The following is an 18,318-nucleotide window of genomic DNA, read 5'->3' on the forward strand; positions in this document are numbered from 1 at the left end:
TTGTCTATGTGGATTTTGGGCATTTACCCATGTCTGCAAGGGTGCCAAATATTTCAAAGCCAGGTGTATTAGGTTAATTGGTTATTCTTAATTTGCCCAATGTGGATGTGCACAAGGTGTACATACATGAGTAGTACCAGAAGTACAATATTTAGAATTTTCCTAACAGTATCTATGCTTTAAATACTTAGTCATTTTGTGTATGATTTCTAGATAGAGAAGCAGGTATTTAAAACAGGCCACTGATTTTTACCCAGCTATCCAACCAACCTCTGAAACACTGTGCCCTTCATTATTTTTTGCTTTTGACTAGTTTAAATTACAAATAAAAAAGGGGAAGACAGTGGTTACCAAAATGACACAAAGTAAAGCAAATTCTCCTTTTATGTCTCTGCACACTGTATAAATTACACTTTTCTTTGTATTAGTGATTCTAAATTTGTGAATGGGAATGGAATTCATCTTAGGTTGTAATATTCTTATAATAATTATTCCAGTCATTTTTAACCTGATTATTTCATAAAATTGATGCAGGGAGCAGAAGTCTTTCCAAGCATCATCAGGGTTAAAAGTAGGAACTAATCCTGGGAAGGAAGCAAGTGTAAAACAGGGCCAGTTTATAGGTACTAGTAATGAACAAAACAATTTGCACAGAAAACACAGTAAAGTGCACAATTGTGAGTTTTAGTATATCGCTGTATGGAAAATGGCAGCTTGGCAGTGAAGTGAACAAGAGGCAAAAGTAGAGTTAGTTTTACAGGAATGTGACAGGCTTTATATTCGTGGCACAACTGCAGAAAAGAACACAGTTAAACACAGAAGTATGAATAAAATCTTAAAATCGTCACAAAACTCTTTTTAGTGAGTTCTGTATTTCACAATGGCAAAAATCATATATGAAACAAATATTAGTGTAAATTTCCCAAAACTGTTTGCAAATCAATACTTGCCTGTTACTCAACACTAACAGGTTGTAATTAACTTGACACAACTTGAGAATGTAGGACGTACTTAAGAGAACATAAGGAAATTGAGCAAATTCCACAAAGATGGTTATGACACTCTTTTAAAGGGAAAAAAGGTGCCAGAATTATCCACATGAAAGGTTCTAGAAGGAACCCTTATTTATTTAGATCACAAAGAAACTATTTCAAATACAGAGAATTGTTCCCAGAATAAAATGAACTACACAACCCAATAAAGAACCATAAAATACCATTAAAGAACCATTATTTTTAAAAGTGTAGGCTTAACTCTGAACCCTCACTACTGTGTTGGTTTACATTAACATTAATTCATATTAACATGAGAAAAATCTGCCAGATAAATATAAAACCGAGTCTACTGTACAGAATATCCTTATATAAAATTGGAAAATAAATTTGAACACAGAATAATTCTGACCTGATATTTTCTTCAGATGATTTTCACCGAGGCCCCAGTCCTCTTTTGTCCACTGAGGCTCAGAATTTTGGGGTACAATATTACTTTCTTCATCCTGGACAGCCTTACAGCCATTTATACTCCCAGTGAAAATAAGTTTCTTTCTTTCTTCCTCGGTAAATTTTAAGTAAGGGGGGCATATGTTTGTCATGAGGTCCTGATTTTTATCTACCTGTCCAGCAAGATTGTGTGTTAATGTTCTCTTCATCTCTGGGAGCAAAAGGGGCTGGTCCTTGTTATGACTTTCCACCTCAAATATGAAATGAAAATAAATCAAGTGTTTACAAATTTAGAAATTATTTATCATATTTTCATCACAGTTTTTAATAAAGCTTAAATTCCCAAAAGTGCAGATTGTCTCTCATTTATTCATCCATTCTATAGCACTAAATAAGCCAGCACAAGATTTTGTAATAGATTTTTCTTTTTATCATCAAATAATGTAAAAAGAATGAACTTTTACTTAGAAAGAACAAGTACTATGAATCAGTTCTTAATCTTTTTGTTACATTATTACCCAAAACCAGCATTTCTGACAGCTCCAGGCTAAACACACACCTCCTTCTTTTGTAGCGACTTTGGTGAGATATCCAAAAGTAGAACTCTACGAGCCTCATCCCAGTGGGCACGCATCATGCTTTGTAATCTGTTCACCATTTCAGATTTCTGGGATTCTAGTTTCTTGGCTGTTGAACGTAAGCTAGATATCTCCTCTTGGCTCCTTGCCAGCCTACATTTTTAAAAAGAGTATTGAAGACATTAATCTAACCGTGATTTATGCTATATGTACTTCAACAGAAAAATCTTCTGGGTTAACAGAGGTAATCCACTAATTTAAACATTAAAAACCAACAAAAGCAAAACATTTGCTTAACTGTAATGAGGGAGAGAGAGAAAAAAAGTTTACTTTTTCCAAGGGGGAAATTAACTTTTAACAGAAGCTCAATTAATTCATAAACAAATAAATAAACAAATGCACACTATTGTCTGCAAACACACAGGAATGACTTAAAAGGAAGAAAATTAAAGAGAAAGAAAACTTCTGACTTGGCAATCACAGGGAGACATTAAGTAGGCGTACTGCCATTGGAATAAACAAGCCCCAGTAGCATTTCCTGACACATTTATACTGAAAGATTCATCGGCTTAAAGTGCTCAGTGTTAGTGTGTCAGACAGATGATGTGCAACATTGTGAATAATTTATTGTATAACCTTAAATACAGTGCTTAAAGGGTTATATACATCAGCTAAAATATACAGTGATAAAATCATATATTTAAGAAAACTAAATGAAAGGTTTTATTATACAGTTATGGAGGGCTATTTACAAGTTTGTCAATTACTACTTGAGTTCTTGAAATGTTAAACTTTTACAGTGAAATCAAAACTAGCCTTTACATTTCTGAAAACAAAGAATATATAACAAATTGTAGGCATTAATTGAGGAGCAAAAATATATCAGCCTATAAATGTACTTGTTCATATAGAAAATATGTAACTATAATAGAACTGCAAAGACAGCATACATTTGAAAGGATAAACACGTATATTTATTAAAAAAGTAGGCAAAAATCTACAAATAACATATCTCTATATTTTGAATTCATACCCGATTTCATATTCCTCGACAAGCCTGTGCTGCCTCTCTTCTCGTTCTTGTAGTTCAGACTTGAACTGAGCAAGTTGCTTGGTTAGTTCATTGTCATGATGTGCACTTAGCTCCAAGATCTGCTTTCTAAAACAACCACAAAAAGAATGATTGAACCTTTGTGTTTCCTGCAGCTCTAAACAATGATAATGCAGCCATGAGGTTGTTTTTAGTACAGTGCTTAATATTCACTGTATATTGGTTTACAGTGTTAGGTTTAACCTTTTTATCCTCCTTGCTTGCATTTACTACGTTGAATAGTACGAAGATCATTTAATTTACCTTGTTGCATTATCTGCAGATTAAAATAATTCAGTATTTTAGTGACACTGTAACTTAACATAAAAATGCCACAATCGCCCGATATCTGCTATTGCCTGATGCAGCCAACAACTTTAGCTTCACCTTCAACACAGAATCTCAATCAAATAAGTCTTTCAGAAATATTAAGTATAATTAGCCATAGACCCTCATTAGCGAACAACAGTACATTATTCCGTATAATTTTTTAATTATTTGGGTTGGAATGCTGTCTCTATCATATCTATTTTAGCCACCACTTGCCTGTTTGAGCTGGTTTTTTACCAACATGACAGTGTAATATACCATTTTAAAAAAAAGAAAAAGAAGTTGTGTACTCCAGCAATACATGTAGTTACCTTTTATTATAGGATACTGTACAAAAAGTATTTAACAAAAACTTCTGATGAAGTGAACAAAAATGTAAAGCTCTCCAACTTTTGAAATGGCACATAAAAACTTGATATTTCATTGCCAGTGCATTTTAATTTTTGTTTGTTTGATTCAAAGTTTAAAACTATGTAACTGCTATAAAATAAAATACCAGTGAACAGTTTTGAAACTGTAGAATGCAGGGCACAAAATAAAGATCTACATTTCTATGGAAATACCATGTGATCTTTTTTGTGGTGCAGGACAAAAATTTAAGAGAAGCGAGTGGATGCGAGTTATAGACTTTATTCCTTTAGTCGAGAGTAGGTGGGAGGAGTGCAGATGAACCTCTGAGAAAATTCTTGAAAAATAAACTTTACTATATATTTAGATATTTTACAAACAATCAATACTGTTATACTGTAAAACAGCATACAGTAAGAAAAGAAGCTTATAAGACAAATTGCATGATATGATTACACTTTGACTACCTGGCGGACAGGGTAAGTGGAATGTTCCACTCCGCTGGGGGCCATGGGCTCGCATATTACCTGGTGCGTTACATGTTACTAGCATGTATTTTAAATGCTTGTCATAGCTGTACACACTCCAGAGAAATCATATTTATCTATCTCTTAGGGTGACCAGATTTTGTTTTTCCAAAGAAGAGGACCAGAAGCAGGTATATAATCAAAATTTAACAAATGCCTTCATATACAATGGATTTTCAAAAATTTCTGCAATCAATCATTTCAATCACTTTAGTCTTAGTTTATATTTATCTACTGAATAAACTGTTTACGGGCTTGCTGGGTTGCTATTATTTTTTTTAATAGCTAAAAAAAATAGACTGTTTTAAAATTGAACTTTTTTCAGCAGAACTGATTATCTTAACATCCATCAATTTTCTTAACCCACTTATCCAGGGCAGAGCTGCAGGATAGGTTGATCCTATGCCAGAAGTAAATTGGCACAAGGCATGAACAACACCTAAACAAGGTGCCAGTCCATCACAGGGTGAACACAAACATACTGATTAGGGTCAGCTTAGCAACTACAACTAACCTAACCTATAGGTCTTTGGAATGCAGGTGGAAACCAGGGTACCTGGGATGTGCACACCAATCTATTTATTGCGAGGCAGTAATGCTCCAATGCAATGCCACCAATGTCTTAAAATGTGAAGCAAAAACAATGACCACTATATGCATGATCAATTTTATGGAAATCATCTTAGATATGATAAAACTAGCCTCATCAAACAGTCTGTCACTTCTGCCGATGAGCTCTCTTCCTTAACAGCAGTTCATGTGCTTTTCAGTGTGAATGTGAGATTGAAGTCACACATGGCAACATTCACCAGAGCTGAACGGCCAATGTGTGTTTCTCTTTAAACAACTGCTCTGCCACACTCTCATATGTATGTAATTTTTTCCCTTACATTTTCTAAATGTTTTAAGAATCCACTTAGGCTATGTAGACAATTCAAGGATGAAGTCAGGGATGTGGTTGAAATCGAAATGGAATCTTTTGTGGGTGCAGGAGAAAGCAGACAGGATGAAACTATGGAATGGGTACAAAAAAAAACAAAAACACACTCACACTCACACACACACAATAATACCCAACAGACCCACCCCACAAAACTCATAAAAGAAAATCTATACTAAAAAGGTCCCAGCTAAAACACTACAATGGATTATTTAAAAGCGAGATTTACACTAGTAATGGAAATGGGCTGACATGTTGTATTGTTTCTCATCTATAACGTTTTTTTTTACCATGGATGTTTGGATTAGGATTTTTAGGGCCGATACCGATAACCAGTTTCATGTTACTGAATTGGATCATTGGTGCCACTGTTCATTTTTTGTTAACAAAATTAAATTCTGTAGGCTTATTGTTCAGTGACCATAAAAATAGTAAAATAAAATTTCCTTAAAATACCTACTTTTTAACAAATAAATCATATAAAAAAAATTTATTTATAACATAAGATTTGAAAAAATGCTTGTCATTTGTCCAACAAAAAAAAAAAATAAAATAAAAAAAATATATAACTTATATATAACTTCAACTGTGTGAGAAAATATATATATATTTGCACTTCAACTGCATCTGAGTTGTTTCATTTAAAATTCATTGTGGTAATGTACAGAACCAAAATTAGAAAAAACTTGTCTCTGTCCAAATATTTATGTACCTGTGTGTGTGTGTGTGTATATATATATATATATATATATATATATATATATATATATATATATATACACACATACACATACACACACACACATACACATACACACACACACTAGACATTAAGCACATTAGTAGGAACAGTCTGTATTAAATGGCAAGGACCTTTACCTCATTCTGTTTGTTGTCTTAATTTTTTTTTTTTTGTCAAAAATATTTTTGCAAGAAGCCTAAAGTAAAATAACAATAAAAATAAAATAGAAAACGTATATGACAACACAGTAAGTATAATTAATATTGTCTTAGTGTAAAACTTTGTAACAATCTGTAAGACACAATATCTGAAGAAGATATTTAGGTAAAATTTTTTATTTTCTTACCTCATGAAATTTTTCTATACAATTTCATTATAGACAACATTTCTTGTAAATATTCTGCCTGAGTTTGGCAACAGTTTGCCTTGTTCAGGACCATCTACAACCTTGACAACAACATCTGGAAAACTTCTAACTCTTGATAATGCAACATATAACTGACCGTGGCTGAATACTGGTTCTGGCAAGTAAATACCAACTATTTCTAAGGTTTGCTCTTCTGAGTGTTTCTCTTTTAGCGTTTTTCTGACAGTCATTTTGTTTTTCTTCAATCGATCTATTTGCTCGTATTTTTCTTTGTCTTTCAGCCTTTCTTTTGTTGATGTTTACTTGTTGAGCTGACCGTTCTTCCAGGAGATGTTGCTTATGTAGGATTTAATTGTCTGTGTCTTTTGTCCTACTTGACGGGTCCTTTTTTTTGGGTGGCATGTTGTTAGTAGATACGTCCATAATATTTTCTCTTATAGTAATACTGGCTAGTATGTGTCTGTAATATGCGTCACTGTATTGTGTGTCTTTAATTTTCTCTCGCAGTAATACTGGTTTGTATTTCCGTAAAATGCCTGCAATTTTCTCTGACAGTAATACTGGCTTTGTTGTCCGTAATATGACTTTAATTTTCTGACACAACTTTGGGCAATCAGCAGAGTGTCCCCAGCAACTGATGTAATGTGCGGCGTGTAGTTGATAATTGTGCCCGTGGCGTCTCTCCAGCAAGTATTTTAATCTGTGCTGGCGTGCAGCTGATTACTGTATGTGTGGCGTCTTCTCAGCAACGGATTTTATGTGCGCGGCCGCGACTACCCAATCAGCACTCTCCCCAGCAATGTTGTCCTTTATTTCTTATCATGCGCAGCCGTGGCAAGGCCATTCACCGTGTGCCCAGCTTCCAATGTGTGTGTGTCCACGGTGCCGCACGCATGGGCAGGGCATGGTGCGATGCACGGCGCGGCCCACACATTTGCACTTCACCAGAAGACACACACGCACGGACACCTGGACCCACACAGGGATTTTATTAAAGAGGATATATATTTTCTCACACAATTGAAACAGGCAGTTAAACACTGCTTAAATGTAAATATACAGGCACTTCCAGGATTTAATAATTTTAATCAATAATTGCACTAGTTTTTTTTTTGGGGGGTTAAAATATACATTAACTATATTTATACAGGTGTTATTTTATGTTTCTTACAGTGTACCAGCAGACATTCCTAACTCTTGAGGTGTAATTATAAATATGGATTATGATTGTAATTATGCAGTACTTGTTTCTTACCAAACAAACAAATAATAAATACAGTGCACACCTTTAAAAAAGCCACAAATCTATCAAATGTTCACAGGATGTTTGCGAAGAAGATACAGGGCTAACCCGCTTAACAGGTTTACAAGTAATATAGGCAGATTTAGCCTATTGTTACTAAGCAGTAATTCAAATTCTTTCTTTTCTTTTTCTAATTGAAAATATGAGTTGCAGTATTTAACACAAGCTTGCTCATTGTCCACACTCAGACAATCAGTGCCCATTCTAATTAATTAAACAAAATAAAAAAGGTCTGAATTAAAGTGGCTTATCTTTCCATTTGTCTAAAGCAGGTGTGGGTCAACTCTGACCCTGGACAGCCACAGTGGCTGCAGGATTTTTTTCCAACCCAGTTGCTTAATGAAAAACCAATCCTCACCAATAACAGATCTTATTTAATTTCATGGCTTGTTAGGGTTTTAACTGTACCATGCAAGTTCATTCCTAAATCATAGATTTTTTTCTTTCTAGTGATACATTTTTCATCCAAGTGATTTGAAGCCAAAAACTGATAAATAATTTTCAGTTTTCCACTTTCTCTTCAGTTTCCTTCCGAGTACTTAATTAAACCAGTGAATGATGAATGCACATGGCAGAAAATGGAGACATACTAGATGTAGAACTAGTGGTTCCTTTGTCATTTGCATCTTATTTCTAATAAGGAGCAGTTAAAATGGTGAATATAGCTGCTTAAGACTAAAATAAGCAATTAAGGGCTCAAAATCTACAACTAAAATGAAGCAGAAAAATGTCACTTGTCACACAATTCCTTCTAGTTTAGTATCATGAGGCAATTTAACAAGTTTTTTTAGATTCTTGTCCAGTCTACACAAGAATAAAGTTTAAATATTTATTTACGCAGTGTAGAGCTGTCCAAATTATTTTGACACACATACACACACTATCAATATCAGGCCTCTATCCCTGATGCTTTCAAATTCAAGAATTCAAATTCTCCTAAACATAAATGGCAACTCTCCCCCCACCATTTTGATTTTGCTTCTTTTCCTAATAATGTGTACCTGCTAATGTTGACTTCATCCCCAGCCATCTGATTAGCCATTTTCTGCTACTGCAATGTTATTGTAATTATGTGCATCATTGTATAACTTTTTACTTGTTTTATTCTTGATACTGCTAGCATTAAGGCAATCAATTCTAATGTACTAATTACTCCAGCTTTCATCGTGGGCTTCTGTGAAGTTGTGAACACGGCCTGCCCTAAACTCTTTAACTAACCCATGAAACAGTTTAAACAACAGTTTAAACAATTCTAAGCTAACCTACCCATATGTCTACATAACACTTTGGTGCTATTCTCATTCAAATGCAGCTCATTATGATGATACAGGCCTAATTCGTTCCAGGTTTCGCTAATAGGTTGGAACCACACATTAAAGCTTCTAACCTCCTTATTATTATCTAGATTGGTGCAAAGCCAGAAAATTAAAACCAATACAGAAGGCTGGCTCATAATAAACTGTTTTTCATCATGGAATTTGTCTTCAGAGGGTGACCATCATCAACAGACTGATCCAAGTTAATTTCTGCCAGCAGCTACTATACTCTATAATGAATCACCCTTCTGCCATAGTGGTTATGATCTTTAAATTGTTGTCCTGCCCTGTATTTTTTGGTCACAATATTACATGATTGTTACTATCATTTTTGCAGCTTCCTTCAAGATCAATACAGATTCTACCAACCTATCTGATAATTACTATAATAATACATTTTTCTCAGTCTGTACTTCTTTTGGGAGTTCACTCACAGTTCATAGGATGAATTTATGTTTATCACAGCAAAGACTTAAACACATTTCCAAAATCACATAGCACTGATCTGCCTTGTTCACAGAAATACATACATCCATACTTAAAGCCAAATAAAATATATAATATGGCAGAAATAAACATTATCAACAGCATGTTTAGGTAGGCTGCGTCAATGAGGTGAGGTGTGTTCAAAGTTTGCGGAGTAATGTTAAATTTTTAAATGTCTCCTAGATACTTTTGAAGTTTTTAATATTGATTTATTGTGATATTTAAAAATTTTTTGTTAGTGCTGCTTATCAGTGAAACACATGGTTTCATATTTATTTGCCACAATTATGCGGTGTACAACATTGTTTCCTCCAGATATTCCAGAATAAAATATATTCTATAAATATATTAATGTATTTCTTAAACCACTGCAAACCTAGAAGCTGTCACTGTTGTACATTATGGCATTTGTGTGAAATTAATTAACCTTAACTTCGTAGAAGCTACTATTAAAATTATATCATTGGAGTGGCAACCCATCATAACCCACAACAGAAATAAACAATAGGAACTTGTAACTGACGGGCAACAGTCCATGACAAAAGTGGGTAGCAACTCAGCGGTTGAGAAACACCTGTTTAAAGAATGAATGTATGCATGTTCAACGTGTATCACACTCCATCTTTATACAGACTCTTTAGAACTTCAGTAGATGTAATTTTCATTTTTGTGAGAAGGGAGACAAATTTCAAATATTATCAGAACTGACCAATGTAAATTCATACTTTCCAATACACTGAAGCACACCCTTAAAATAGCACCTGACAAAACAATCTGCAGTCACCTGTGCTGCTCCTGAATAGAGGCACTTTGCTGTGCAGTCTCTTTATGGAACTGTGCCAGTCTTTCTGACAGCTGCTGCTCCAAGGATACCTTATACTGAGCTTGCATCTGAGATCTCTCTGCTTCAAAACGAGCCTGAAATACAGGAATAAAATGGAATTTAAAAAAAAAGACATAAAATAACACAAAAATTGACTTGCTAATTGAAATGCTCAAGTACAAAGTCCATGTTAAATACAAGAGTTTGAGGCTCAAGTTCACAATTTTTTTTTTTTAAATGTGGCTACAAATAATTGAGGAAATGTTACTTGTTGGCTAAAACAACATATTCTTCACAGTCAAACTGTAGTGCCTGAGGTAAGGATAGAAACTGTTCCCTAACAAGTTTTGAATATTTCTGACAGTCATGAAAAATATTTTTTTTACAGTTTAAAGTAAAATATAGAATGTCTGTAAACCGAGTTAAAATAGGTGGTTCAGGAAAACAAATCATCTTTCAGCTTTGCTATTGGACTTTTAAAATCCAAACTACATTTGACCAAAAGCCAACCAAACTCTCCAATGCCATCTACACTAAAGTACGTAATGTAGTCACCTGTTTGAGCAATACAACTTATTCTTACTGACATAACTTTCCTATTGTGACTACTTTCTTGTGACAGAAAAGGGCACATTTTTTGTGTTGGTAAACATTACAGAAGGGCTTCCATTTCAACTAGGTAATATCCTTTATTAGAAATTTTAATGTTTTCTTTTTTCATAATTTTCATATACAATAAGCTACCAGTACAACTAAAAGCAATATTAGATCAACTCTAACTCACCTATGAACCTGGTAAATTAATGAAAACCCACAGAATTCAAAAGAATTTCAGCAAATACAGGTAAAAGTTCAAGCAGGACTTGCCTCAGCAAGGTTCAGCTCCATCTGAAAGTTGTCCCGAGCTAGCTGAGCTTTTTCCAGTTCAGTTTCTAGTTTCTGCACTTCTGTCTTCACTGATAGAAGGACTTGATGAGCACTTTGGGCACGCTGGATCTCATGGCCTGCAATAGTCTGAATAAATATAGAAAGTATTATTAAGATCAAGCAATATACAGTATATCTACAATTAGACACAAATAATACCTTTCATTTTAAAAATTCAAAACAGATTACAATAAAATTAATCCTGAGCTGACTGAGTTGAATGCAAAATTTCTTCTACCTTCTCTTTTTCAATCTGCTGTTTGAGATCAGACTCTTGCTGCTTAAGATGCTCTTCTAGCTCCCTTTCTCTTTTTCCCCAGGTATCCCTCTGTTCTTCAAGTTTTGCCAGCACAGTCTGTGCTCTCTTCTGCTCCTGCTGGCTAACATTCACAGCTTCATCTCGTTCCCTTTGTAGGTCTTGAATTTTGAGGTTACTTAGCTCCAGCTGCCTTGAGAGACCAGCAAGTTTACCCTCCTGGAAATAAACACAGATGTAGAGACTGGTGAAAAAAGCATATTCTAAAATGTTCACTTCCAGACAAAATTATACTTTTTTATATCAGAAAGGATACAAAAAAATATATTTAAAGCACTTATTCCTTCAGTTTGTGGGTGTACCAAATGAGCAATTAGCCTATTACACAGCATTTTAGAGTGCCTCTTCCAATATTAAATTAGGAAGCTAATAGAAATGTAATCTCTTCATTACTTCATTACAATTACTATTCACTACTCTTCCAGATGTTCTGTTTTAACAAGACTGCATATTGACAAAGAGAATACTCACTACAATGAATGCATTTAGTCTGTTCTTTAAGACTTTTCAAAATAATAAATTAACAATGTGCAGCTAATTATCAATGTCCAGGAAAATCTACAATTAGCTTATTAATAATAACAGCTATTCATTCATTAATCAATTTCATAAACCCATAATCAAGGTCCCATTTTAGGGGAGGTGAATGAAGTTTGACAACATTTCAAAACATGGTGTTTGTCGTTTTTCAGAATTTAGTAAATATTATTTATTATATTTTACTTATGGTTCAAAATAACTTACCAATAGATGTTTATCATTCTCTAGCTGTGTTACTTGTTTCTGCTCTTTCAACAGACGTTCTTCACACTGTTGTATGAACTGTGAAATTAAAAGAAACAATATTGCAGATGTATATACAGTACTTGTATAATAGACAAAATAGTTTAAATGATTTATTCAGACTGACAAAATGAGAATTATTACTTCAAATGTCACTTTGTGGATTAATACTACTTCTAGAAAACAAAACCTGAAAAAAACAGAGATAACTTCATATCAACTACAACAAATGGATTATAAGTGGTAATAGACACATCACCTAACAACTGAACTGAATCTGAACACATTGTTTAGATTAAAGTGCTTTACCACACTACACACAGTTATTAAATCAGTAGACTGGCTTATAGTTAAGAGGAGGCCGGATTTTTTAAATTCTCTTTTTTTTGGATATTTTATTAATCTCTCTCTATATATATACTTAATATTTTAATATATATTATTAAAAAAAATCCTGGAAATGAAAAGCAGGGCGACGAGACTTGATCTCATTGGAAGTTCTTGGAAGACACTTAAAAGACACAAACAATATCAAATAAGAGCACAGCTAGCAAAACACTAAGTCATGTAAAGGCACGCAGCACACACAGATCCTGTGCTCTCAGCACATATAAAGCATATAAGGACAATATGTTCTACATGAAATGTCAACGACTAAGCAAAGAAGAAAGAGCAGTGCGTAGAAAAGAGACCCAAAAGCGTTGGAGAAAAAAAAAGGCAGATAAGAGATTATGAAATCAGTGGAATTCGAAAGGCTCAAACAAACGATGGCGCGATACACATGCACAGAAAGGTAAAGAATATGAAAGCAGTTAAATTTGAAAGTATTGTAGCGTCCCAGCCAGGTTGAAAACTTTTTTGTTTTAAGTGACTGTTGTGTCTGATTGAGAGGGGGGCGGAGTACAGCAGGAAGACTGATAGCGGGGTATTGATTGATGTGGTATTTGAGACCCGGGGGATGAGGGGTTGGAGAGGGTGCTAGAAAGTTGTGTTTGGGGTTAGGTTGTCGGCGATTGTTCAAGTAAAACTTTTGTTAAACTTTATTACGTCAGTCGCTACAGTATCAAAAAAAAAAGATAGTAAAGATCGCATTAGTGCAAACAAAAGGAATTTAATCCTCAGGACCAGGTGTAACTGAAAAAATAGCAGGGCAAAGCGAGGTCAGAAATAAAAGGCAAAGAGCAGAAAACAAAATCTTTTCACCTTTGCACCATTCAATGCACAAAACGTTGATTTACACAATAATGGACCATACGCTATGAGAATCCGTGGTTCCACAACAGTTAAAGCAACGACAAGTTTATACACCTGACCGAATTGTGCTTTCTTTGAAATTATTTATGATCACGGAGAAGCGATGCAAATTTTAACAGGCAACAAGAAAGGTAATGTATATATTCCGCGAATAACAGACACCAAAGGAGATCTTGATATACCATTCGTATTAAAATGTTTACAGTTTCCCCATGAGAATAGGTTTTGCTATGACAATTAACAAATCACAGGGTCAAACATTAGAAAAAGTCAGATTATTTGAGAAACAGAAACAATATTCACTCACGGGCAGTATACGTTGCATTGTCACAATGTGTCTCCAAAAACGGAATCAAAATTCAATGTGATGTTGAAGAAAAAGTAATTCCAAATATTGTTTTTAATGAAGCTTTAAAGTAAAAGTGCAAATAATGAAATTGAAACAATTCCAAAGAAAAAAAAAAAAGCTTTTAATATTGTATATCCGATTACCCGCAAGAGACACTTAAACTTGCTCCCAACTCATAAAACAATGACAAGCAAAACACGCAGCTCGCAGCAGATGATCTGACCACTTCTCCTTGCGTGCGTTCAGCCACCCTAACCCCCTCTTCACAATGCGAGCAGCAGAGACACGAAGTGGCAAAAAGGACAGAGGCTGTACAGGCTTTAAAATGATCGATTCCTTCACAACGCGAGCATCGTTATACGTCCTGCGAGAAAGAGGTTTAACCACGCACGGGGCCGGAAATAATGGACAAGTATTATTTTTACAATGTCACATGAGACAAGGCAGTGAGCCATCATTTAAAACAAATCCATGGACATCTAACCTAGCAGTTGTTGGATTGCTTTTGGCAGACACGCATCATGTGCTCCCAGCCCTTAAAATAACAACACTCAACAAGCAGAACAGGCACTTCGCCAGCAGCAGAAAGACAACAGATGATTCGACGGCATCTCCTTAGCATGCGTTCAGCCGCCCGCCCCTTAACAACGCAAGCAGCATTATATATGTCCTGTGAGAAAGAGATGTAACCACGCCCAGGGCCAAAGATAAAGGACAAATATTGTTTTTACAAAAGCTTTTTTAAAGTAAAATTGAAAATAAGGCATATGTAACAATTCCCATGAAAATAACAATCTCTTTAAATTGTATATCCGGGAAACCAAACATGGGAGTGGGTGAGTGAAGCGAGCAGGGGGAGGAGCCCCCAATTTATATATATATATATATTGGCCTAAGCATTTAAAAAAATTATAGAAAACTAATGATTTAGCATAGTATATTCTTGTTAGGACTACTGCCAAAGACTGTAATAAATGAATGATTTATTAACATTATGAATCAAGTTTTTGTTGTATTATGTGCAGCATTATGTTAAATTGAATTTTAATATCATTTTCTATAATGAAAACACGCAGAGTAAATGCACTTGTAACAAGCAAAATAAACAGATAAAGGCATCACTGAGTTTTAACTAATAAGTAGGGTCAACATTTTAAAATGAACATATTGCTCAGTTGCTTTCTCTTGATTGTGCAATTTGGACTACAATTTTGGTTTTAATAATAATAATACATTTTATTTATACAAGGCGCCTTTCTAAGCACTCAAAGACATTGAATAAATAATAAATAAAAAAGCACATTATAAACAAAGCTTAAAACATCAGAAAATACAGGAAATACAACAATTAAACCAAACAAAGCCACTATAATCATAAAGAAAAAGCCATTTTAAACAGATGGGTTACAAGTTTACATTTGAAAGTTGAAAATGATTCAATATTTCTAAGCTCAGTAGGTAGTGAGTTCCAGACCTTGGGAGCAGAACGGCTGCTCTGCTCCCCATTGTAGTTAGACGGGCGAGAGGGACGGTCAGGTAGATGGAGGAAGAGGATCTACGGTTACAGGAGGGAATGGCAACATGAAGGAGGTCAGACAGATATGGAGGGGCAAGGTTATAAATGTTAACAGCAGAATTTTAAAATCAATTCAAAACTTAATAGGGAGCCAATGAAGCTGCTGCAAGACCGGAGTAATATGATGAATAGATGGGGTTCGAGTATTGATGCAAGCAGCAGAATTCTGGGCTAGCTGAAGCTTATGGAGAGATTTATTAGATAGATCAAAGAGGAGTGAATTGCAATAGTCCACACGAGAAGTAAAAAGACTGTGAACAAGAATGGCAGTGGTATGGGGAGTGTGGGATGGGCAGATGCGATTAATATTACGTAGGTGGAAGTAAGCAGACTGGGTGATGTTATTAATGTGAGATTGGAAAGATAGAGTACTATCAAGGATGACATCCAGACTCTTTATCTGAGGTGACAAGGAAACAAAGGAGTTATCAATAGCAAGTGAAAGATTATCGGCTTTGGATAACGGTGATTTTGAACCAATGAGGAGAACCTCAGTTTTGTCACTGTTTAATTTAAGAAAATTTGAAGAAAACCAGGATTTAATTTCAGCACTGCAGTCAATAAGCGAAGATGGTGAGAAAGAAGAGGTGGGTTTACTAGCAAGGTAGAGCTGGGTGTCACAGTGAAAATTAAGGTTAAATTTACAAAAGATAGTGCCAAGGGGAAGAAGGAAAATAATAAAAAGAATAGGCCCCAGGACAGAACCCTAGGGCACACCTAAAGTAACAGCGGTGGGTTCGGATTTGAAAGATTTAAGCTGAATGAACTGAGTGTGGCCTGAAAGGTAGGATCTGAACCAATCTAGTGGAGTGTGGGTAATTCCAATCAAAGATAATCTATTAAGGAGAGTGGTATGGCAAATAGTATCAAAGGCCACACTCAGATCAAGAAGGATGAGAATTGTAATTAAACCAGAGTCAGCAGCCATAAGAAGGTCATTGGTAATTTTAAAAAGTGCCATTTCTGTACTATGCAGGGGGCGAAAACCAGACAGGAACTGTTCATACAGATTATTATGACATAAGTGGGAGTGAAGTTGGATAGTTACTATTTTTTCAAGAATTTTGAAGATGAAGGGCAGATCAGAAATAGGGCGAAAATTATTGAAGTTAGTAGGATCAGCACCAAGTTTTTTCAGTATTGGGGTTATTGCAGCAGCTTTAAAAGATGAAGGAACAGTACCAGTAGTAAAAGAAGAGTAAATTATAGCAGAAATAAGAGGGACCAGAAAGGGGAGACAGGCTTTAACCAGAACTGTGGGAAGGGGGTCTAGCTGACAAGTACATGGCTTTGATTTGCAGATGTGATCTGAGATTTCTCAGAAGGTGGGAAGCTGGAAAGAGGAAAATGAGTGAATAGATGAGTGTAGTTCAGAGGAAATACAGAGAGAATCTGGACCAAGGTGCTGATGTATCATCTGGACTTTATCATTAAAAAAAGGACACAAGAGAATTACAAAAAGCAGTTGAGTAAAGGTGAGGTGGTAAGGTTTTCAACCTTTATGGCTTTGGGACCCAGTTTTAACTGCTTATGTTCTTTGATTACCCAGTCAGTAGAAACACTCATAATTAGTAATGATAAATTATTGCAAAGAGCTCTTGGTTACACAAGTGCAATTAAGAATGGGATATAAAATTATATTTGGATTCAAGTGTTGACAAGTTAGCCTCAGAAATGCGTTTTTTTGTGCTTGCAACCCAGCAATAACCACTTGTGATCCAGTTGGTGTGAAACATTAGTCGACACTTCACTGAGGCTAAAACTAATAAATAAATAATTTAATAATTTTCTTAATAAATAAATTATAAAAACGTTTAACACTTGAGTTGCAGCTTTAATTCTGTAAGATAATTTATAGTGAAGTATGAATGTTCTAACTGTTCTTATCATTGTAATGTTCTTATCTTCCCACTAGTTTGGAGTTAAACAGCTCATCATCGAATCTTCATCCCAGCTAAATATTAATCCATTTTCTCAGCATCCAGACAGCACCCTGAATATAGTACCCATTTATCCACACTTACATTTTCACAGGTCAGTTGCCATCTCTTAACTGGCCCAAGCATTCCAATTGTTATGACTGTGGAGTACTCAGACAAGCGAAACATGCAAAGTTCTCATAGACAGTGCCACTGTTGGGATTTGAACCTTGGACTCTGAAGCTGTGAGGCAGTAGCATTAAATGTGTTGCTCCTCCAGTACGTAGAAATAAAATTCTAGGCTGCTCATTAAAAATTGTAGAACACTCATTTTAAACATTTTATGTTATTAACTGAAGCTTATGTCAAACATGAGATGTCTAATAGATATGCCATCTCCAAGTGAGTGAAATTGAGATGCAGGGTTATACCTTGTGAATGCTGCATTGGTGATATTTTTCTCCTTTCTTTTATCCCCCCCGCTTATTGTTTACCACCATATAAGGAGCAAATGGCAAATGCTTGCCTGGAGTGTGCTACAGGACCATGAATAGGAAAAGCTTGAACTTGAAGTGCAAGTCTATGCTCCTCATTTTAATGTAGATAATGATTTTCGAATTCCATCACAAAACTGGAAGGTCCAGGTTAAACATGTTCACACAAACCCAGTGGTATAGTGGACACTACAGCCCCTGATCTGAAAACAGACTTGCTGGGTCACAGAGACACAGAGACAATGTCACATACTGCAACAAGCAATATTCTTCCAGATATGTATAAATCATGTATATTAAAAGCTATCTTTGCTGTGTTATGCACATAAGGTTTAATACAATCAGAAGGTAACAAATTACACAGGGGTTCCCCAAAACAGTGTAATTTTCCATATTCTGTAAAATACA

At 35.1% G+C, this 18,318-nt stretch overlaps 1 protein-coding gene across 2 annotated transcripts in view; it reads right to left on the bottom strand.

Annotated features, from left to right (window-relative positions):
- Positions 1–18,318, bottom strand: part of cntrob (centrobin, centrosomal BRCA2 interacting protein) — a 101,060-nt gene that overhangs the window by 30,644 nt on the left and 52,098 nt on the right. For both annotated transcript variants that reach the window (XM_039747096.1, XM_039747097.1), the window contains exons 8-14: positions 12,280–12,357; positions 11,458–11,694; positions 11,160–11,306; positions 10,254–10,387; positions 3,054–3,179; positions 2,002–2,173; positions 1,405–1,693 (exon numbers count right to left, since the gene is read on the bottom strand). In XM_039747096.1, coding sequence (XP_039603030.1) covers positions 1,405–1,693; positions 2,002–2,173; positions 3,054–3,179; positions 10,254–10,387; positions 11,160–11,306; positions 11,458–11,694; positions 12,280–12,357 — 1,183 coding nt within the window. The remainder of the gene's footprint in view (positions 1–1,404; positions 1,694–2,001; positions 2,174–3,053; positions 3,180–10,253; positions 10,388–11,159; positions 11,307–11,457; positions 11,695–12,279; positions 12,358–18,318) is intronic.

Source organism: Polypterus senegalus, chromosome 3 (genome assembly GCF_016835505.1).
Source record: "Polypterus senegalus isolate Bchr_013 chromosome 3, ASM1683550v1, whole genome shotgun sequence".
Taxonomy (NCBI): Eukaryota; Metazoa; Chordata; class Cladistia; order Polypteriformes; family Polypteridae; genus Polypterus; species Polypterus senegalus.